General features: G+C 44.7%; 1 protein-coding gene across 1 annotated transcript in view; it reads right to left on the bottom strand.

The window, feature by feature from the left end:
* The window catches only part of LOC115188415 (interleukin-11-like), a 36014-nt gene extending 15274 nt beyond the window's left edge, over positions 1–20740 (bottom strand). Inside the window, exons 1-2 of the mRNA XM_029747259.1 lie at positions 20525–20740; positions 20207–20300 (exon numbers count right to left, since the gene is read on the bottom strand). Coding sequence (XP_029603119.1) covers positions 20207–20225 — 19 coding nt within the window. The 5' untranslated portion in view covers positions 20226–20300; positions 20525–20740. The remainder of the gene's footprint in view (positions 1–20206; positions 20301–20524) is intronic.
* Positions 20741–24547: the final 3807 nt, after the last annotated feature.

Genomic DNA, 24547 nt, shown 5'->3' with positions numbered 1-24547 from the left:
TGTTATACATCAGAGTAACCTGTGACATGGTCTATACCAGCCGTGTGTGTGTGTTAAAATGTTATACATCAGAGGAACCTGTGACATGGTCTATACCAGCCGTGTGTGTGTGTGTGTTAAAATGTTATACATCAGAGTAACCTGTGACATGGTCTATACCAGCCGTGTGTGTGTGTGTTAAAATGTTATACATCAGAGAGAACCTGTGACATGGTCTATACCAGCCGTGTGTGTGTGTGTGTTAAAATGTTAAACATCAGAGGAACCTGTGACATGGTCTATACCAGCTGTGTGTGTGTGTGTTAAAATGTTATACATCAGAGGAACCTGTGACATGGTCTATACGAGCCGTGTGTGTGTGTGTGTTAAAATGTTATACATCAGAGGAACCTGTGACATGGTCTATACCAGCCGTGTGTGTGTGTGTTAAAATGTTATACATCAGAGTAACCTGTGACATGGTCTATACCAGCCGTGTGTGTGTGTGTGTGTTAAAATGTTATACATCAGAGGAACCTGTGACATGGTCTATACCAGCCGTGTGTGTGTGTGTTAAAATGTTATACATCAGAGAGAACCTGTGACATGGTCTATACCAGCCGTGTGTGTGTGTGTTAAAATGTTATACATCAGAGAGAACCTGTGACATGGTCTATACCAGCCGTGTGTGTGTGTGTGTTAAAATGTTATACATCAGAGAGAACCTGTGACATGGTCTATACCAGCCGTGTGTGTGTGTGTGTTAAAATGTTATACATCAGAGGAACCTGTGACATGGTCTATACCAGCCGTGTGTGTGTGTGTGTTAAAATGTTATACATGAGAGTAACCTGTGACATGGTCTATACCAGCCGTGTGTGTGTGTGTGTGTTAAAATGTTATACATCAGAGTAACCTGTGACATGGTCTATACCAGCCGTGTGTGTGTGTGTTAAAATGTTATACATCAGAGTAACCTGTGACATGGTCTATACCAGCCGTGTGTGTGTGTGTTAAAATGTTATACATCAGAGAGAACCTGTGACATGGTCTATACCAGCCGTGTGTGTGTGTGTGTTAAAATGTTATACATCAGAGTAACCTGTGACATGGTCTATACCAGCCGTGTGTGTGTGTGTCTGTTAAAATGTTATACATCAGAGGAACCTGTGACATGGTCTATACCAGCCGTGTGTGTGTGTGTGTTAAAATGTTATACATCAGAGTAACCTGTGACATGGTCTATACCAGCCGTGTGTGTGTGTGTGTGTGTGTTAAAATGTTATACATCAGAGGAACCTGTGACATGGTCTATACCAGCCGTGTGTGTGTGGTGTGTTAAAATGTTATACATCAGAGGGAACCTGTGACATGGGTCTATACCAGCCGTGTGTGTGTGTGTTAAAAAGTTATACATCAGAGGAACCTGTGACATGGTCTATACCAGCCGTGTGTGTGTGTGTTAAAATGTTATACATCAGAGAGAACCTGTGACATGGTCTATACCAGCCGTGTGTGTGTGTGTGTTAAAATGTTATACATCAGAGGAACCTGTGACATGGTCTATACCAGCCGTGTGTGTGTGTGTGTTAAAATGTTATACATCAGAGTAACCTGTGACATGGTCTATACCAGCCGTGTGTGTGTTGTGTTAAAATGTTATACATCAGAGGAACCTGTGACATGGTCTATACCAGCCGTGTGTGTGTGTGTGTTAAAATGTTATACATCAGAGGAACCTGTGACATGGTCTATACCAGCCGTGTGTGTGTGTGTTAAAATGTTATACATCAGAGGAACCTGTGACATGGTCTATACCAGCCGTGTGTGTGTGTGTGTTAAAATGTTATACATCAGAGTAACCTGTGACATGGTCTATACCAGCCGTGTGTGTGTGTGTGTTAAAATGTTATACATCAGAGTAACCTGTGACATGGTCTATACCAGCCGTGTGTGTGTGTGGTGTAAAATGTTATACATCAGAGTAACCTGTGACATGGTCTATACCAGCCGTGTGTGTGTGTGTGTTAAAATGTTATATCATCAGAGTAACCTGTGACATGGTCTATACCAGCCGTTGTGTGTGTGTGTTTAAAATGTTTATACATCAGAGGAACCTGTGACATGGTCTATACCAGCCGTGGTGTGTGTGTGTTAAAATGTTATACATCAGAGTAACCTGTGACATGGTCTATACCCGCCGGTGTGTGTGTGTTAAAATGTTATAATCAGAGGAACCTGTGACATGGTCTATACCAGCCGTGTGTGTGTGTGTGTTAAAATGTTATACATCAGAGTAACCTGTGACATGGTCTATACCAGCCGTGTGTGTGTGTTAAAATGTTATACATCAGAGGAACCTGTGACATGGTCTATACCAGCCGTGTGTGTGTGTGTGTTAAAATGTTATACATCAGAGTAACCTGTGACATGGTCTATACCAGCGCGTGTGGTGTGTGTGTGTTAAAATGTTATACATCAGAGTAACCTGTGACATGGTCTATACCAGCCGTGGTGTGTGTGTGTTAAAATGTTATACATCAGAGTAACCTGTGACATGGTCTATACCAGCCGTGGTGTGTGTGTGTTAAAATGTTATACATCAGAGTACCTGTTGACATGGTCTATACCAGCCGTTGTGTGTGTGTGTTAAAATGTTATACATCAGAGGAACCTGTGACATGGTCTATACCAGCCGTGTGTGTGTGTGTTAAAATGTTATACATCAGAGTAACCTGTGACATGGTCTATACCAGCCGTGTGTGTGTGTTAAAATGTTATACATCAGAGGAACCTGTGACATGGTCTATACCAGCCGTGTGTGTGTTAAAATGTTATACATCAGAGAGAACCTGTGACATGGTCTATACCAGCCGTGTGTGTGTGTGTGTTAAAATGTATACATCAGAGGAACCTGTGACATGGTCTATACCAGCCGTGTGTGTGTGTGTGTTAAAATGTTATACATCAGAGTAACCTGTGACATGGTCTATACCAGCCGTGTGTGTGTGTGTGTGTTAAAATGTTATACATCAGAGTAACCTGTGACATGGTCTATACCAGCCGTGTGTGTGTGTGTTAAAATGTTATACATCAGAGTAACCTGTGACATGGTCTATACCAGCCGTGTGTGTGTGTGTTAAAATGTTATACATCAGAGAGAACCTGTGACATGGTCTATACCAGCCGTGTGTGTGTGTGTGTTAAAATGTTATACATCAGAGTAACCTGTGACATGGTCTATACCAGCCGTGTGTGTGTGTGTCTGTTAAAATGTTATACATCAGAGGAACCTGTGACATGGTCTATACCAGCCGTGTGTGTGTGTGTGTTAAAATGTTATACATCAGAGTAACCTGTGACATGGTCTATACCAGCCGTGTGTGTGTGTGTGTGTGTGTTAAAATGTTATACATCAGAGGAACCTGTGACATGGTCTATACCAGCCGTGTGTGTGTGTGTGTTAAAATGTTATACATCAGAGAGAACCTGTGACATGGTCTATACCAGCCGTGTGTGTGTGTGTCTGTTAAAATGTTATACATCAGAGGAACCTGTGACATGGTCTATACCAGCCGTGTGTGTGTGTGTGTTAAAATGTTATACATCAGAGGAACCTGTGACATGGTCTATACCAGCCGTGTGGTGTGTGTGTTAAAATGTTATACATCAGAGGAACCTGTGACATGGTCTATACCAGCCGTGTGTGTGTGTGTTAAAATGTTATACATCAGAGTAACCTGTGACATGGTCTATACCAGCCGTGTGTGTGTGTGTGTTAAAATGTTATACATCAGAGTAACCTGTGACATGGTCTATACCAGCCGTGTGTGTGTGTGTGTGTTAAAATGTTATACATCAGAGTAACCTGTGACATGGTCTATAACCAGCCGTGTGTGTGTGTGTGTTAAAATGTTATACATCAGAGTAACCTGTGACATGGTCTATACCAGCCGTGTGTGGTGTGTGTTAAAATGTTATACATCAGAGGAACCTGTGACATGGTCTATACCAGCCGTGTGTGGGTGTGTGTTAAAATGTTATACATCAGAGTAACCTGTGACATGGTCTATACCAGCCGTGTGTGTGTGTGTTAAAATGTTATACATCAGAGGAACCTGTGACATGGTCTATACCAGCCGTGTGTGTGTGTGTGTTAAAATGTTATACATCAGAGTAACCTGTGACATGGTCTATACCAGCCGTGGTGTGTGTGTTAAAATGTTATACATCAGAGGAACCTGTGACATGGTCTATACCAGCCGTGTGTGTGTGTGTGTTAAAATGGTTATACATCAGAGTAACCTGTGACATGGTCTATACCAGCCGTGTGTGTGTGTGTGTTAAAATGTTATACATCAGAGTAACCTGTGACATGGTCTATACCAGCCGTGTGTGTGTGTGTGTTAAAATGTTATACATCAGAGTAACCTGTGACATGGTCTATACCAGCCGTGTGTGTGTGTGTTAAAATGTTATACATCAGAGTAACCTGTGACATGGTCTATACCAGCCGTGTGTGTGTGTGTTAAAATGTTATACATCAGAGTAACCTGTGACATGGTCTATACCAGCCGTGTGTGTGTGTGTGTTAAAATGTTATACATCAGAGTGAACCTGTGACATGGTCTATACCAGCCGTGTGTGTGGGTGTGTTAAAATGTTATACATCAGAGGAACCTGTGACATGGTCTATACCAGCCGTGTGTGTGTGTGTGTTAAAATGTTATACATCAGAGGAACCTGTGACATGGTCTATACCAGCCGTGTGTGTGTGTGTGTTAAAATGTTATACATCAGAGTAACCTGTGACATGGTCTATACCAGCCGTGTGTGTGTGTGTTAAAATGTTATACATCAGAGAGAACCTGTGACATGGTCTATACCAGCCGTGTGTGTGTGTGTGTTAAAATGTTAAACATCAGAGGAACCTGTGACATGGTCTATACCAGCCGTGTGTGTGTGTGTTAAAATGTTATACATCAGAGGAACCTGTGACATGGTCTATACCAGCCGTGTGTGTGTGTGTGTTAAAATGTTATACATCAGAGTAACCTGTGACATGGTCTATACCAGCCGTGTGTGTGTGTGTTAAAATGTTATACATCAGAGAGAACCTGTGACATGGTCTATACCAGCCGTGTGTGTGTGTGTGTTAAAATGTTAAACATCAGAGGAACCTGTGACATGGTCTATACCAGCCGTGTGTGTGTGTGTTAAAATGTTATACATCAGAGGAACCTGTGACATGGTCTATACGAGCCGTGTGTGTGTGTGTGTTAAAATGTTATACATCAGAGGAACCTGTGACATGGTCTATACCAGCCGTGTGTGGTGTGTGTTAAAATGTTATACATCAGAGTAACCTGTGACATGGTCTATACCAGCCGTGTGTGTGTGTGTGTGTTAAAATGTTATACATCAGAGAACCTGTGACATGGTCTATACCAGCCGTGTGTGTGTGTGTTAAAATGTTATACATCAGAGTAACCTGTGACATGGTCTATACCAGCCGTGTGTGTGTGTGTTAAAATGTTATACATCAGAGAGAACCTGTGACATGGTCTATACCAGCCGTGTGTGTGTGTGTGTTAAAATGTTATACATCAGAGTAACCTGTGACATGGTCTATACCAGCCGTGTGTGTGTGTGGTGTTAAAATGTTATACATCAGAGGAACCTGTGACATGGTCTATACCAGCCGTGTGTGTGTGTGTGTTAAAATGTTATACATCAGAGTAACCTGTGACATGGTCTATACCAGCCGTGTGTGTGTGTGTGTGTGTTAAAAAGTTATACATCAGAGGAACCTGTGACATGGTCTATACCAGCCGTGTGTGTGTGTGTGTTAAAATGTTATACATCAGAGTAACCTGTGACATGGTCTATACCAGCCGTGTGTGTGTGTGTTAAAATGTTATACATCAGAGTACCTGTGACATGGTCTATACCAGCCGTGTGTGTGTGTTAAAATGTTATACATCAGAGGAACCTGTGACATGGTCTATACCAGCCGTGTGTGTGTGTGTGTTAAAATGTTTAACATCAGAGTAACCTGTGACATGGTCTATACCAGCCGTGTGTGTGTGTTAAAATGTTATACATCAGAGGAACCTGTGACATGGTCTATACCAGCCGTGTGTGTGTGTGTGTTAAAATGTTATACATCAGAGTAACCTGTGACATGGTCTATACCAGCCGTGTGTGTGTGTGTTAAAATGTTATACATCAGAGAGAACCTGTGACATGGTCTATACCAGCCGTGTGTGTGTGTGTTAAAATGTTAAACATCAGAGGAACCTGTGACATGGTCTATACCAGCCGTGTGTGTGTGTTAAAATGTTATACATCAGAGGAACCTGTGACATGGTCTATACCAGCCGTGTGTGTGTGTGTGTTAAAATGTTATACATCAGAGTAACCTGTGACATGGTCTATACCAGCCGTGTGTGTGTGTGTTAAAATGTTATACATCAGAGAGAACCTGTGACATGTTCTATACCAGCCGTGTGTGTGTGTGTGTTAAAATGTTAAACATCAGAGGAACCTGTGACATGGTCTATACCAGCCGTGTGTGTGTGTGTTAAAATTTATACATCAGAGGAACCTGTGACATGGTCTATACGAGCCGTGTGTGTGTGTGTGTTAAAATGTTATACATCAGAGGAACCTGTGACATGGTCTATACCAGCCGGTGTGTGTGTGGTTAAATGTTATACATCAGAGTAACCTGTGACATGGTCTATACCAGCCGTGTGTGTGTGTGTGTGTGTGTTAAAATGTTATACATCAGAGGAACCTGTGACATGGTCTATACGGCAGCCGTGTGTGTGTGTGTGTTAAAATGTTATACGATCAGAGTAACCTGTGGACATGGTCTATACCAGCCGTGTGGTGTGGTGTGTGGTGTTAAAAGTGTATACATCAGAGAGAACCGGTGACATGGTCTATACCAGCCGTGTGTGTGTGTGTGTTAAAATGTTATACATCAGAGTAAAATGTGACATGGTCTATACCAGCACGTGTGTGTGTGTGTGTAAAATGTTATACATCAGAGAACCTGTGACATGGTCTATACCATCCGTGTGTGGTGTGTGTGTTAAAAATGTTAATACTCTAAGTAAAAACCTGTGACATGGTCTATACCAGCCGTGTGTGTGTGTGTGTGTGGTAAAATGTTATACTCAATAGGAACCTGTGACATGGTCTAATACCCGCCGTGTGTGTGTGTGTGTTTAAATGTTATAGCATCAGAGAGAACTTGACATGAGTCTATACCAGCCGTGTTGTGTGTGTTAAAACGTTCTACCATCAGAGGAACCTGTGACATGGTCTATACCAGCCTGTGTGTGTGTGTTAAAATGTTATACATCAGAGGAACCTGTGACATGGTCTATACCAGCCGTGTGTGTGTGTGTTAAAATGTTATACATCAGAGGAACCTGTGACATGGTCTATACCAGCCGTGGTGGGGTGTGTGTTAAAATGTTATACATCAGAGGAACCTGTGACATGGTCTATACCAGCCGTGTGTGTGTGTGTTAAAATGTTATACATCAGAGGAACCTGTGACATGGTCTATACCAGCCGTGTGTGTGTGTGTTAAAAATGTTATACATCAGAGAGAACCTGTGACATGGTCTATACCAGCCGTGTGTGTGTGTGGTAGGTTGTGTGTGTTAAAATGTTATACATCAGAGGAACCTGTGACATGGTCTATACCAGCCGTGTGTGTGTGTGTGTTAAAATGTTATACATCAGAGGAACCTGTGACATGGTCTATACCAGCCGGTGTGTGTGTGTGTGTTAAAATGTTATACATCAGAGTAACCTGTGACATGGTCTATACCAGCCGTGGTGTGTGTGTGTTAAAATGTTATACATCAGAGGAACCTGTGACATGGTCTATACCAGCCGTGTGTGTGGTGTGTTAAAATGTTATACATCAGAGTAACCTGTGACATGGTCTATACCAGCCGTGTGGTGTGTGTGTTAAAATGTTATACATCAGAGGAACCTGTGACATGGTCTATACCAGCCGTGTGTGTGTGTGTTAAAAATGTTATACATCAGAGGAACCTGTGACATGGTCTATACCAGCCGTGTGTGTGTGTGTTAAAAATGTTATACATCAGAGGAACCTGTGACATGGTCTATACCAGCCGTGTGTGTGTGTGTGTTAAAATGTTATACATCAGAGAGAACCTGTGACATGGTCTATACCAGCCGTGTGTGTGTGTTAAAATGTTATACATCAGAGGAACCTGTGACATGGTCTATACGAGCCGTGTGTGTGTGTGTGTTAAAATGTTATACATCAGAGGAACCTGTGACATGGTCTATACGAGCCGTGTGTGTGTGTGTGTTAAAATGTTATACATCAGAGGAACCTGTGACATGGTCTATACCAGCCGTGTGTGTGTGTGTTAAAATGTTTATACATCAAGGAACCTGTGACATGGTCTATACGAGCCGTGTGGTGTGTGTGTTTAAAATGTTATACATCAGAGTAACCTGTGACATGGTCTATACCAGCCGTGTGTGTGTGTGTGTTAAAATGTTATACATCAGAGGAACCTGTGACATGGTCTATACAGCCGTGTGTGTGTGTGTTAAAAATGTTATACATCAGAGTAACCGTGAACATGGGTCCTATACCTGCCGTGTGTGTGTGTGTTGTGTGTGTTAAAATGTTATACATCAGAGGAACCTGTGACATGGTCTATACCAGCCGTGTGTGTGTGTGTTAAAATGTTATACATCAGAGTAACCTGTGACATGGTTCTATACCGCCGTGTGGTGTGTGTGTTAAAAGGTTATACATCAGAGGAACCTGTGACATGGTCTATACAGCCGTGTGTGTGTGTGTGTAAAATGTATACATCAGAGTAACCTGTGACATCGGTCTATACCTAGCCGTGGTGTTGTGTGTGGTTAAAATGTTATACATCAGAGGAACCTTGACAATGGTCGATACCAGCCGTGTGTGTGTGTGTGTTAAAATGTTATACAGTCAGAGTAACCTGTGACATGGTCTATACCAGCCGTTGTGTGTGTGTGTAAAATGTTATACATCAGAGGAACCTGTGACATGGTCGATACCAGCCGTGGTGTGTGTGTTAAAATGTTATAATCAGAGTAACCTGTGACATGGTCTATACCAGCCGGTGTGTGTGTGTGTAAAATGTTATACATCAGAGGAACCTGTGACATGGTCTATACCAGACCGTGTGGTGTGTGTGTTAAAATGTTATACATCAGAGTAACCTGTGACATGGTCTATACCAGCCGTGTGTGTGTGTGTGTTAAAATGTTATACATCAGAGGAACCTGTGACATGGTCTATACCAGCCGTGTGTGTGTGTGGTGTTAAAATGTTATACATCAGAGGAACCTGTGACATGGTCTATACCAGCCGTGTGTGTGTGTGTGTTAAAATGTTATACATCAGAGGAACCTGTGACATGGTCTATACCAGCCGTGTGTGTGTGTGTTTAAAATGTTATACATCAGAGAGAACCTGGGAAATGGTCTATACCAGCAGTGTGTGTGTGTGTTTAAAATGTTATACATCAGAGGAACCTGTGACATGGTCTATACCAGCCGTGTGTGTGTGTGTTAAAATGTTATACATCAGAGGAACCTGTGACATGGTCTATACCAGCCGTGTGTGTGTGTGTGTTAAAATGTTATACATCAGAGTACCTGTGACATGGTCTATACCAGCCGTGTGTGTGTGTGTGTTAAAATGTTATACATCAGAGGAACCTGTGGACATGGTCTATACCAGCCGTGTGTTGTGTGTGTGTTAAAAATGTTATACATCAGAGTAACCTGTGACATGGTCTATACCAGCCGTGTGGTGTGTGGGTTAAAATGTTATACATCAGAGGAACCTGTGACATGGTCTATACCAGCGTGTGTGTGTGTGTGTGTGTGTTAAAATGTTTATACATCAGAGGAACCTGTGACTGTGTCTATACCAGCCGTGTGTGTGGTGTGTTAAAATGTTATACATCAGATGAACCTGTGACATGGTCTATACCAGCCGTGTTTGTGTGTGTAAAATGTTATACATCAGAGGAACCTGTGACATGGTCTATACCAGGCCGTGTGTGTGGTGTGTTAAAATGTTATACATCAGAGGAACCTTGGACATGGTCTTATACCAGCCGTGTGTGTGTGTGTTAAAAAGTTATACATCAGAGAGAACCTGTGACATGGTCTATACCAGCCGTGTGTGTGTGTGTTAAAATGTTTACATCAGAGTAACCTGTGACATGGTCTATACCGAGCCGTGTGTGTGTGTGTGTTAAAATGTTACATCAGAGGAAACCTGTGGACCTGGTCTATACCAGCCGTGTTTGTGTGTGTTAAAAATTTATACATCAGAGTAACCTGTGACAAATGGTCTATACCAGCCGTGTGTGTGGTGTGTTAAATGTTATACATCAGAGGAACCTGTGACATGGGTCTATACCAGCCGTGTGTGTGTGTTTGTTAAATGTTATACATCAGAGGAACCTGTGACATGGTCTATACCAGCCGTTGTGTGTGTGGTGGTTAAAAATGTTATACATCAGAGAACCTGTGACATGGTCTATACCAGCCGTGTGTGTGTGTGTTAAAATGTTATACATCAGAGGAAACTGTGACATGGTCTATACCAGCCGTGGTGTGTGTTGTGTTAAAATGTTATACATCAGAGAGAACCTGTGACATGGTACTATACCAGCCGTGTGTGGTGTGGGTGTTAAAATGTTATACATCAGAGAGACCTGTGACATGGTCTATACCAGCCGTGTGTGTGTGTGTGTTAAAATGTTATACATCAGAGGAACCTGTGACATGGTCTATACCAGCCGTGTGTGTGTGTGTTAAAATGTTATACATCAGAGTAACCTGTGACATGGTCTATACCAGCCGTGTGTGTGTGTGTGTTAAAATGTTATACATCAGAGGAACCTGTGACATGGTCTATACCAGCCGTGTGTGTGTGTTAAAATGTTATACATCAGAGTAACCTGTGACATGGTCTATACCAGCCGTGTGTGTGTGTGTGTGTGTGTGTGTCTGTTAAAATGTTATACATCAGAGGAACCTGTGACATGGTCTATACCAGCCTGTGTGTGTGTGTGTTAAAATGTTATACATCAGAGGAACCTGTGACATGGTCTATACCAGCCGTGTTGTGTGGTGTGTTAAAATGTTATACATCAGAGTAACCTGTGACATGGTCTATACCAGCCGTGTGTGTGTGTGTGTTAAAATGTTATACATCAGAGAGAACCTGTGAAATGGTCTATACCAGCCGTGTGTGTGTGTGTTAAAATGTTATACATCAGAGAGAACCTGTGACATGGTCTATACCAGCCGTGTGTGTGTGTGTGTGTTAAAATGTTATACATCAGAGTAACCTGTGACATGGTCTATACCAGCCGTGTGTGTGTGTGTTAAAATGTTTTACATCAGAGGAAACTGTGACATGGTCTATACCAGCTGTGTGTGTGTGTGTGTGTGTTAAAATGTTATACATCAGAGTAACCTGTGACATGGTCTATACCAGCCGTGTGTGTGTGTGTTAAAATGTTATACATCAGAGGAACCTGTGACATGGTCTATACCAGCCGTGTGTGTGGTGTGTGGTGTTAAAATGTTATACATCAGAGGAACCTGTGACATGGTCTATAACCAGCCGTGTGTGTGTGTGTTTAAAATGTTATACATCAGAGGAACCTGTGACATGTCTATACCAGCCGTGTGTGTGTGTGTTAAAATGTTATACATCAGAGGAACCTGTGACATGGTCTATACCAGCCGTGTGTGTGTGTGTTAAAATGTTATACATCAGAGGAACCTGTGACATGGTCTATACCAGCCGTGTGTGTGTGTGTGTTAAAATGTTATACATCAGAGAGAACCTGTGACATGGTCTATACCAGCCGTGTGTGTGTGTGTTAAAATGTTATACATCAGAGGAACCTGTTACATGGTCTATACCAGCCGTGTGTGTGTGTGTTTAAAATGTTTATACATCAGAGGAACCTGTGACATGGTCTATACCAGCCGTGTGTGTGTGTGTTAAAATGTTATACATCAGAGTAACCTGTGACATGGTCTATACCAGCCGTGTGTGTGTGTGTTAAAATGTTATACATCAGAGAGAACCTGTGACATGGTCTATACCAGCCGTTGTGTGTGTGGTGTTAAAATGTTATACATCAGAGAGAACCTGTGACATGGTCTATACCAGCCGTGTGTGTGTGTGTTAAAATGTTATACATCAGAGGAACCTGTGACATGGTCTATACCAGCCGTGTGTGTGTGTGTGTGTGTGTGTTAAAAAGTTATACATCAGATGAACCTGTGACATGGTCTATACCAGCCGTGTGTGTGTGTGTGTTAAATGTTATACATCAGAGGAACCTGTGACATGGTCTATACCAGCCGTGTGTATGTGTGTGTTAAAATGTTATACATCAGAGAGAACCTGTGACATGGTCTATACCAGCCGTGTGTGTGTGTGTGTTAAAAAGTTATACATCAGAGGAACCTGTGACATGGTCTATACCAGCCGTGTGTGTGTGTGTGTTAAAATGTTATACATCAGAGAGAACCTGTGACATGGTCTATACCAGCCGTGTGTGTGTGTTAAAATGTTATACATCAGAGAGAACCTGTGACATGGTCTATACCAGCCGTGTGTGTGTGTGTGTTAAAATGTTATACATCAGAGGAACCTGTGACATGGTCTATACCAGCTGTGTGTGTGTGTGTGTGTTAAAATGTTATACATCAGAGTAACCTGTGACATGGTCTATACCAGCCGTGTGTGTGTGTGTTAAAATGTTATACATCAGAGGAACCTGTGACATGGTCTATACCAGCCGTGTGTGTGTGTGTGTGTGTGTTAAAATGTTATACATCAGAGTAACCTGTGACATGGTCTATACCAGCCGTGTGTGTGTGTGTGTTAAAATGTTATACATCAGAGGAACCTGTGACATGGTCTATACCAGCCGTGTGTGTGTGTGTAAAATGTTATACATCAGAGGAACCTGTGACATGGTCTATACCAGCCGTGTGTGTGTGTGTTAAAATGTTATACATCAGAGGAACCTGTGACATGGTCTATACCAGCCGTGTGTGTGTGTGTGTTAAAATGTTATACATCAGAGAGAACCTGTGACATGGTCTATACCAGCCGTGTGTGTGTGTGTTAAAAGTTATACATCAGAGAGAACCTGTGACATGGTCTATACCAGCCGTGTGTGTGTGTGTTAAAATGTTATACATCAGAGAGAACCTGTGACATGGTCTATACCAGCCGTGTGTGTGTGTGTTAAAAAGTTATACATCAGAGAGAACCTGTGACATGGTCTATACCAGCCGTGTGTGTGTGTGTTAAAATGTTATACATCAGAGTAACCTGTGACATGGTCTATACCAGCCGTGTGTGTGTGTGTGTTAAATGTTATACATCAGAGGAACCTGTGACATGGTCTATACCAGCCGTGTGTTGTGTGTGTTAAAATGTTATACATCAGAGTAACCTGTGACATGGTCTATACCAGCCGTGTGTGTGTGTGTGTGTTAAAAAGTTATACATCAGAGAGAACCTGTGACATGGTCTATACCAGCCGTGTGTGTGTGTGTTAAAAATGTTATACATCAGAGAGAACCTGTGACATGGTCTATACCAGCCGTGTGTGTGTGTGTGTGTGTGTGTGTGTGTGTGTGTTAAAAAGTTATACATCAGATGAAACCTGTGACATGGTCTATACCAGCCGTGTGTGTGTGTGTGTTAAAATGTTATACATCAGAGGAACCTGTGACATGGTCTATACCAGCCGTGTGTGTGTGTGTGTTAAAATGTTATACATCAGAGGAACCTGTGACATGGTCTATACCAGCCGTGTGTGTGTGTGTGTTAAAATGTTAAACATCAGAGGAACCTGTGACATGGTCTATACCAGCCGTGTGTATGTGTGTGTTAAAATGTTATACATCAGAGAGAACCTGTGACATGGTCTATACCAGCCGTGTGTGTGTGTGTGTGTGTGTTAAAATTTATACATCAGAGGAACCTGTGACATGGTCTATACCAGCCGTGTGTTGTGTGTGTGTGTTAAAATGTTATACATCAGAGAGAACCTGTGGACATGGCTATACCAGCCGTGTTGTGTGTGTTAAAATGTTATACATCAGAGAGAACCTGTGACATGGTCTATACCAGCCGTGTGTGTGTGTGTGTTAAATGTTATACATCAGAGGAACCTGTGACATGGTCTATACCAGCCGTGTGTGTGTGTGTTAAAATGTTATACATCAGAGAGAACCTGTGACATGGTCTATACCAGCCGTGTGTGTGTGTTAAAATGTTATACATCAGAGGAACCTGTGAGATGGTCTATACCAGCCGTGTGTGTGTGTGTCTGTTAAAATGTTATACATCAGAGGAACCTGTGACATGGTCTATACCAGCCGTGTGTGTGTGTGTGTGTTAAAATGTTATACATCAGAGGAACCTGTGACATGGTCTATACCAGCCGTGTGTGTGTGTGTTAAAATGTTATACATCAGAGTAACCTGTGACATGGTCTATACCAGCCGTGTGTGTGTGTGTTAAAATGTTATACATCAGAGGAACCTGTGACATGGTCTATACCAGCCGTGTGAGTGTGTGTTAAAATGTTATACATCAGAGTAACCTGTGACATGGTCTATACCAGCCGTGTGTGTGTGTGTGTTAAAATGTTATACATCAGAGAGAACCTGTGACATGGTCTATACCAGCCGTGTGTGTGTGTGTTAAAATGTTATACATCAGAGAGAACCTGTGACATGGTCTATACCAGCCGTGTGTGTGTGTGTGTTAAAATGTTATACATCAGAGGAACCTGTGACATGGTCTATACCAGCTGTGTGTGTGTGTGTGTGTTAAAATGTTATACATCAGAGTAACCTGTGACATGGTCTATACCAGCCGTGTGTGTGTGTGTTAAAATGTTATACATCAGAGGAACCTGTGACATGGTCTATACCAGCCGTGTGTGTGTGTGTGTGTGTTAAAATGTTATACATCAGAGGAACCTGTGACATGGTCTATACCAGCCGTGTGTGTGTGTGTGTTAAAATGTTATACATCAGAGGAACCTGTGACATGGTCTATACCAGCCGTGTGTGTGTGTGTGTTAAAATGTTATACATCAGAGTAACCTGTGACATGGTCTATACCAGCCGTGTGTGTGTGTGTGTTAAAATGTTATACATCAGAGGAACCTGTGACATGGTCTATACCAGCCGTGTGTGTGTGTGTTAAAATGTTATACATCAGAGGAACCTGTGACATGGTCTATACCAGCCGTGTGTGTGTGTGTAAAATGTTATACATCAGAGGAACCTGTGACATGGTCTATACCAGCCGTGTGTGTGTGTGTTAAAATGTTATACATCAGAGGAACCTGTGACATGGTCTATACCAGCCGTGTGTGTGTGTGTGTTAAAATGTTATACATCAGAGAGAACCTGTGACATGGTCTATACCAGCCGTGTGTGTGTGTGTTAAAAAGTTATACATCAGAGAGAACCTGTGACATGGTCTATACCAGCCGTGTGTCTGTGTGTTAAAATGTTATACATCAGAGAGAACCTGTGACATGGTCTATACCAGCCGTGTGTGTGTGTGTTAAAATGTTATACATCAGAGGAACCTGTGACATGGTCTATACCAGCCGTGTGTGTGTGTGTTAAAATGTTATACATCAGAGTAACCTGTGACATGGTCTATACAGCCGTGTGTGTGTGTGTTAAAATGTTATACATCAGAGAGAACCTGTGACATGGTCTATACCAGCCGTGTGTGTGTGTGTTAAAATGTTATACATCAGAGAGAACCTGTGACATGGTCTATACCAGCCGTGTGTGTGTGTGTGTGTGTGTGTGTGTGTGTGTGTTAAAAGTTATACATCAGATGAACCTGTGACATGGTCTATACCAGCCGTGTGTGTGTGTGTGTTAAAATGTTATACATCAGAGGAACCTGTGACATGGTCTATACCAGCCGTGTGTGTGTGTGTGTTAAAATGTTATACATCAGAGGAACCTGTGACATGGTCTATACCAGCCGTGTGTGTGTGTGTGTTAAATGTTAAACATCAGAGGAACCTGTGACATGGTCTATACCAGCCGTGTGTATGTGTGTGTTAAAATGTTATACATCAGAGAGAACCTGTGACATGGTCTATACCAGCCGTGTGTGTGTGTGTGTGTGTGTTAAAAAGTTATACATCAGAGGAACCTGTGACATGGTCTATACCAGCCGTGTGTGTGTGTGTGTTAAAATGTTATACATCAGAGAGAACCTGTGACATGGTCTATACCAGCCGTGTGTGTGTGTGTGTTAAAATGTTATACATCAGAGGAACCTGTGACATGGTCTATACCAGCCGTGTGTGTGTGTGTTAAAATGTTATACATCAGAGAGAACCTGTGACATGGTCTATACCAGCCGTGTGTGTGTGTTAAAATGTTATACATCAGAGGAACCTGTGAGATGGTCTATACCAGCCGTGTGTGTGTGTGTGTGTCTGTTAAAATGTTATACATCAGAGGAACCTGTGACATGGTCTATACCAGCCGTGTGTGTGTGTGTGTGTTAAAATGTTATACATCAGAGGAACCTGTGACATGGTCTATACCAGCCGTGTGTGTGTGTGTGTGTGTGTGTTAAAATGTTATACATCAGAGGAACTTGTGACATGGTCTATACCAGCCGTGTGTGTGTGTGTTAAAATGTTATACATCAGAGTAACCTGTGACATGGTCTATACCAGCCGTGTGTGTGTGTGTGTTTTAAAATGTTATACATCAGAGTAACCTGTGACATGGTCTATACCAGCCGTGTGTGTGTGTGTTAAAATGTTATACATCAGAGGACCTGTGACATGGTCTATACCAGCCGTGTGTGTGTATGTGTTAAAATGTTATACATCAGAGTAACCTGTGACAGGTCTATACCAGCCGTGTGTGTGTGTGTTAAAATGTTATACATCAGAGTAACCTGTGACATGGTCTATACCAGCCGTGTGTGTGTGTGTGTTAAATGTTATACAATCAGAGAGAACCTGTGACATGGTCTATACAGCCGTGTGTGTTGTGTTGTGTTAAAATGTTATACATCAGAGGAACCTGTGACATGGTCTATACCAGCCGTGTGTGTGTGTGTTAAAATGTTATACATCAGAGGAGCCTGTGACATGGTCTATACCAGCCGTGTGTGTGTGTGTGTTAAAATGTTATACATCAGAGTAACCTGTGACATGGTCTATACCAGCCGTGTGTGTGTGTGTTAAAATGTTATACATCAGAGGAACCTGTGACATGGTCTATACCAGCCGTGTGTGTGTGTGTGTTAAAATGTTATACATCAGAGTAACCTGTGACATGGTCTATACCAGCCGTGTGTGTGTGTTAAAATGTTATACATCAGAGTAACCTGTGACATGGTCTATACCAGCCGTGTGTGTGTGTGTGTTAAAATGTTATACATATGAGTAACCTGTGACATGGTCTATACCAGCCGTGTGTGTGTGTGTGTTAAAATGTTATACATCAGAGAGAACCTGTGACATGGTCTATACCAGCCGTGTGTGTGTGTGTTAAAATGTTATACATCAGAGTAACCTGTGACATGGTCTATACCAGCCGTGTGTGTGTATGTGTTTAAATGTTATACATCAGAGTAACCTGTGACATGGTCTATACCAGCCGTGTGTGTGTGTGTTAAAATGTTATACATCAGAGGAACCTGTGACATGGTCTATACCAGCCGTGTGTGTGTGTGTGTTAAAATGTTATACATCAGAGTAACCTGTGACATGGTCTATACCAGCCGTGTGTGTGTGTGTGTTAAAATGTTATACATCAGAGGAACCTGTGACATGGTCTATACCAGCCGTGTGTGTGTGTGTGTTAAAATGTTATACATCAGAGTAACCTGTGACATGGTCTATACCAGCCGTGTGTGTGTGTGTTAAAATGTTATACATCAGAGTAACCTGTGACATGGTCTATACCAGCCATGTGTGTGTGTGTTAAAATGTTATACATCAGAGTAACCTGTGACATGGTCTATACCAGCCGTGTGTGTGTGTTAAAATGTTATACATCAGAGTAACCTGTGACATGGTCTATACCAGCCGTGTGTGTGTGTGTTCAAATGTTATACATCAGATGAACCTGTGTCACGGCTTACTACAGCCCTCCCTATGTCTGTGACTGTGTCACGGCGTACTACAGCCCTCCTTATGTCTGTGACTGTGTCACGGCTTACTACAGCCCTCCCTATGTCTGTGACTGTGTCACGGCTTACTACAGCTCTCCTTATGTCTGTGACTGTGTCACGGCGTACTACAGCCCTCCCTATGTCTGTGACTGTGTCACGGCTTATTACAGCCCTCCCTATGTCTGTGACTGTGTCACGGCGTACTACAGCCCTCCCTATGTCTGTGACTGTGTCACGGCTTATTACAGCCCTCCCTATGTCTGTGACTGTGTCACGGCATACTACAGCCCTCTCTATGTCTGTGACTGTGTCACGGCGTACTACAGCCCTCCCTATGTCTGTGACTGTGTCACGGCGTACTACAGCCCTCCATATGTCTGTGACTGTGTCGCGGCGTACTACAGCCCTCCCTATGTCTGTGACTGTGTCACGGCGTACTACAGCCCTCCCTATGTCTGTGACTGTGTCGCGGCTTACTACAGCCCTCCCTATGTCTGTGACTGTGTCACGGCGTACTACAGCCCTCTCTATGTCTGTGACTGTGTCACGGCGTACTACAGCCCTCCCTATGTCTGTGACTGTGTCACGGCTTACTACAGCCTTCCCTATGTCTGTGACTGTGTCACGGCTTACTACAGCCCTCCCTATGTCTGTGACTGTGTCACGGCTCACTACAGCCCTCCCTATGTCTGTGACTGTGTCACGGCTTACTACAGCCCTCCCTATGTCTGTGACTGTGTCACGGCGTACTACAGCCCTCCTTATGTCTGTGACTGTGTCACGGCTTAATACAGCCCTCCCTATGTCTGTGACTGTGTCACGGCGTACTACAGCCCTCCCTATGTCTGTGACTGTGTCACGGCTTACTACAGCCCTCCCTATGTCTGTGACTGTGTCACGACGTACTACAGCCCTCCCTATGTCTGTGACTGTGTCGCGGCTTACTACAGCCCTCCCTATGTCTGTGACTGTGTCACGGCGTACTACAGCCCTCCCTATGTCTGTGACTGTGTCACGGCTCACTACAGCCCTCCCTATGTCTGTGACTGTGTCACGGCTTACTACAGCCCTCCCTATGTCTGTGACTGTGTCACGGCGTACTACAGCCCTCCTTATGTCTGTGACTGTGTCACGGCTTAATACAGCCCTCCCTATGTCTGTGACTGTGTCACGGCGTACTACAGCCCTCCCTATGTCTGTGACTGTGTCACGGCTTACTACAGCCCTCCCTATGTCTGTGACTGTGTCACGGCGTACTACAGCCCTCCCTATGTCTTTGACTGTGTCACGGCTTACTACAGCCCTCCCTATGTCTGTGACTGTGTCACGGCTTACTACAGCCCTCCCTATGTCTGTGACTGTGTCACGGCGTACTACAGCCCTCCCTATGTCTGTGACTGTGTCACGGCGTACTACAGCCCTCCCTATGTCTGTGACTGTGTCACGATGTACTACAGCCCTCCTTATGTCTGTGACTGTGTCACGGCTTACTACAGCCCTCCCTATGTCTATGACTGTGTCACTGCGTACTACAGCCTTCCCTATGTCTGTGACTGTGTCACGGCTTACTACAGCCCTCCCTATGTCTGTGACTGTGTCACAGCGTACTACAGCCCTCCCTATGTCTGTGACTGTGTCACGGCTTACTACAGCCCTCCCTATGTCTGTGACTGTGTCACAGCGTACTACAGCCCTCCCTATGTCTGTGACTGTGTCACGGCTTACTACAGCCGTCCCTATGTCTGTGACTGTGTCCGTGTGTGTATGAAACATTAGTAAGACATCAGAGAGTGAGAGTAGGGAACCTGTGACATGGCCTTCCCTTGGCCTCCTGGCCAGACAAACCTGACTCACTTAGTCCAACTTTACTGGGTTAGTCAATCTTTGCGTAGCCCTGACAAACCCTGGCGCCGTGTAGTTCTGCACGCGACTGTCTCTTACATGGTTTCCTCACTGTCATATGAAGCCTTTTGATGGGTCAGAGTGTCTGCTGGGTTTGATCCTTGCGCTCTGATTGGCTGGGAGTTGATCATCCCTGGAATACAATAAGGGCACATTTGAATCATTTCATAATATTTATCATACTTTTTTACATTTACATTTTAATATGTTGGTATTGTCCAAATAACCCTTCTGGTATTCCAATTGGTTTATGTAGTGTAAAACTCCTGTTCTAAATGACACCATTGGTTACTGTATGTCTCCTGTAAGTGACTGTAGTGTAATGGAGGTGAAGGTTAAGGCTCTGATCCTGCCTACCTCACAGCCTTGGATGTGTAAACAGAGGGAATGTTGAATATGACGCAACGCTGGAAAAACAGGAAGCTCCAATTGCAAACGTGATTTTGGGAGCCAATCATTTCATCATGCTGATGTTGCTCCACCATTTCCTCCTCCAGGGAATTCCACCAAGCTGTAGAATAAACAGCGTTTACGCTCAAAGGGAACGGACGCGAGGCCGACATAGTATACTACTGTTAATGTTTACTCTAGTATGACTGTGTAGATGGACAACCCCTTAACTCTCTACATAACCTCCACCTCTCTCCTCTCAGACATCCCTCCCTCCATCCCCTCCCTCACGCCATCCTTCCATTCCTGCCTCAGAGTGCATGATTCCAGTAGGGCATCCTATCTGACCAACTGTCGTGGTAACCCTAACTCACTACCCCCCTACACACACCATCATTTCCCCCCTACCCCCTCTCCCCACATGCCCTTTATGCATCTACGTACGTCAAAGAGCGAGTGAGTGTGTTGATGTTTTTTGGGAAAAAGAGAATGAACTAGTGACACACACGGGGATGATATTCATTGGGCAATAAAGTGACGTCTCTCACTCTCTGTTTCTCACAGTCAGTGATCACGGTTAATGTGCTGTTGTCTTCCGTCCAAGAGATATACAACAATCCACCCCCCTCTCCTCCTCCACCTCCTACCCCCCTGCTCCTGCCCATTCACCCCCCTCTCCTCCTCCACCACCTACCCCCCTGCTCCTGCCCATTCACCCCCCTCTCCTCCTCCACCTCCTACCCCCCTGCTCCTGCCCATTCACCCCCCTCTCCTCCTCCACCACCTACCCCCCTGCTCCTGCCCATTCACCCCCCTCTCCTCCTCCACCTCCTACCCCCCTGCTCCTGCCCATTCACCCCCGTCACCTCCTCCACCTCCTACCCCCCTGCTCCCGCCCATCCACCCCCCTCTCCTCCTCCACCTCCTACCCCCCTGCTCCTGCCCATTCACCCCCGTCACCTCCTCCACCTCCTACCCCCCTGCTCCCGCCCATCCACCCCCCTCTCCTCCTCCACCTCCTACCCCCCTGCTCCTGCCCATTCACCCCCGTCACCTCCTCCACCTCCTACCCCCCTGCTCCCGCCCATTCACCCCCGTCACCTCCTCCACCTCCTACCCCCCTGCTCCCGCCCATTCACCCCCGTCACCTCCTCCACCTCCTACCCCCCTGCTCCTGCCCATTCACCCCCGTCACCTCCTCCACCTCCTACCCCCCTGCTCCTGCCCATTCACCCCCGTCACCTCCTCCACCTCCTACCCCCCTGCTCCTGCCCATTCACCCCCGTCACCTCCTCCACCTCCTACCCCCCTGCTCCTGCCCATTCACCCCCGTCACCTCCTCCACCTCCTACCCCCCTGCTCCTGCCCATTCACCCCCGTCACCTCCTCCTACCCCCCTGCTCCCGACCATTCACCCCCGTCACCTCCTCCACCTCCTACCCCCCCTGCTCCTGCCCATTCACCCCCGTCACCTCCTCCTACCCCCCTGCTCCCGACCATTCACCCCCGTCACCTCCTCCACCTCCTACCCCCCTGCTCCTGCCCATTCACCCCCTCACCTCTGGCTAGTTTAGTTAGGAAAACTCCCCACGGATGTGATTTTCAAATTATGCGTGTCAATTGCTCTCTTCCTTTCCATTTGTCTCTCTCTGCCTTCTACATGCAGATATGGCTGTGTTGGGTTGTCCTGTGTTGTGTTGACTGTGTTGTGTTGGGTTGTCCTGTGTTGTGTTGACTGTGTTGTGTTGGGTTGTCCTGTGTTGTGTTGTGTTGGGTTGTCCTGTGTTGTGTTGTCCTGTGCTGTGTTGGGTTGTCCTGTGTTGTGTTGACTGTGTTGTGTTGGGTTGTCCTGTGTTGTGTTGTCCTGTGTTGTGTTGGGTTGTCCTGTGTTGTGTTGACTGTGTTGTGCTGGGTTGTGGTGTCCTGTGTTGTGTTGTCCTGTGTTGGGTTGTCCTGTGTTTGTGTTGTGTTGCCCTGTGTTGTGTTGTCCTGTGTTGGATTGTCCTGTGTTGTGTTGTCCTGCGTTGTTGTGTTGTGTTGTCCTGTGTTGTCCTGTGTTGTGTTGTCCTGTGTTGGGTTGTCCAGTGTTGTGTTGTGTTGTTTTGTGTTGTCCTGCGTTGTTGTGTTGTCCTGTGTTGTGTTGTCCTGTGTTGGGTTGTCCTGTGTTTGTGTTGTGTTGCCCTGTGTTGTGTTGTCCTGTGTTGGATTGTCCTGTGTTGTGTTGTCCTGCGTTGTTGTGTTGTGTTGTCCTGTGTTGGGTTGTCCTGTGTTGGGTTGTTCAGTGTTGTGTTGTGTTGTTTTGTGTTGTCCTGCGTTGTTGTGTTGTCCTGTGTTGTGTTGTGTTGTCCTGTGTTGGATTGTCCTGTGTTGTGTTGTCCTGTGTTGGATTGTCCTGTGTTGTGTTGTCCGGCGTTGTTGTGTTGTGTTGTCCTGTGTTGTCCTGTGTTAGGTTGTCCTGTGTTGTGTTGTCCTGTATTGTGTTGTGTTGTCCTGTCCTGTGTTGTGTTGTGTTGTCCTGTATTGTGTTGTCCTGTGTTGTGTTGTCCTGTGTTGTGTTGTCCTGTATTGTGTTGTGTTGTCCTGCGTTGTTGTGTTGTGTTGTCCTGTGTTGTGTTGTCCTGTGTTGTGTTGTCCTGTATTGTGTTGTGTTGTTTTGTGTTGTCCTGTATTGTGTTGTCCTGTGTTGTGTTGTTTTGTGTTGTCCTGTATTGGGTTGTGTTGTCCTGTATTGGGTTGTGTTGTCCTGTATTGGGTTGTGTTGTGATATGGAGCATCTGCTCTGCTCTCTTTTATTGGCTCATTAGAAGAGGACGTTAACCAGCATCATTATTACAGTTGTCCTCTATCAGCTAACAGACTCTCTCTCTGCAAAGGAAGAAGGGATGAAAGAGAGAGTGAGGGAGAGAAACGAGAGTAGGAATGAACAACATTTAAGTCTGTTCTCTATTAAACCAAACTCTATGGTATGTGACAGAACACAGTGTGTGTGTGTGTGTGACTGTGAGTGCCAGCCGAAAACCCTCTCCGTTCCTCCCTCCCTCTCACTGTGCATCGCTCTCCTGCTCACGTTCCCTCTCTCTCTCTTTCTCCCTCACTCCTTCCAAGTTGTCTTGTGTCTGCAAGTGAAGAAATCTATGAATGATTGAGTTGAAGCAATAGGTCAGAGACAGAGAGGGAGAGGAGGAAGGATGGGGGGAAGGGAGGGGAGAAGCAGGCAACCCACGCAAAAAGGAACTTTTTACTATGCAAACACTCTTTCCATCTGCCCGGCTGTCTCCCTCCCTCTCGCTCTCTCCATCTCGGGCCAGTGTTAATGCGCTGGGGAAGCCTCCCAGTTTCAGAGCTCCCTCTCCTCCCACCGCCATTCTCAGTCACCCTAAACATTCTTTCCTCCCCTGTCATTGTGTGTGTCCTGTCTGCATCCCTCTCTCTCTCTCCATCTCTTCCATCTATCTTACCTTCTCTGTCCATCTTTGCCTTTCTCTGTCCATCTCTTCTGTATCTCTCTTACCTTCATCTTACCCTCTCTCTCTCTCTCCCCTCCTGCAGGTGTGCCTTTAATACAATAATAGTGTAACATGCTAGACAGTAGCCATACTTTTACTGAAGGCTTAATGATCTGTAAAAACAAGAAGCCCTAAACAACAAAAACGACACATACAAAAACACAACATAACACAACACAACGCAACGCAACGCAACGCAACGCAACGCAACGCAACGCAACGCAACGCAACGCAACGCAACACAACACAACACAACACAACACAACACAACACAGCACAGCACAGCACAGCACAGCACAGCACAACACAACACAACACAACACAACACAACACAACACAACACAACACAACACAACACAACACAACACAACACAACACAACGCAACGCAACACAGCACAACACAACGCAACACAACATTCTCAGCAGCCCAGCAACAGTTGATCATTTTCATCAGCTGGCCTGGCTGGCTGCTACACCATCTCC

This window comes from Salmo trutta, chromosome 3 (genome assembly GCF_901001165.1).
Source record: "Salmo trutta chromosome 3, fSalTru1.1, whole genome shotgun sequence".
In the NCBI taxonomy this organism is placed as follows: domain Eukaryota; kingdom Metazoa; phylum Chordata; class Actinopteri; order Salmoniformes; family Salmonidae; genus Salmo; species Salmo trutta.
This window is presented reverse-complemented; position numbering and strand designations above follow the sequence as displayed.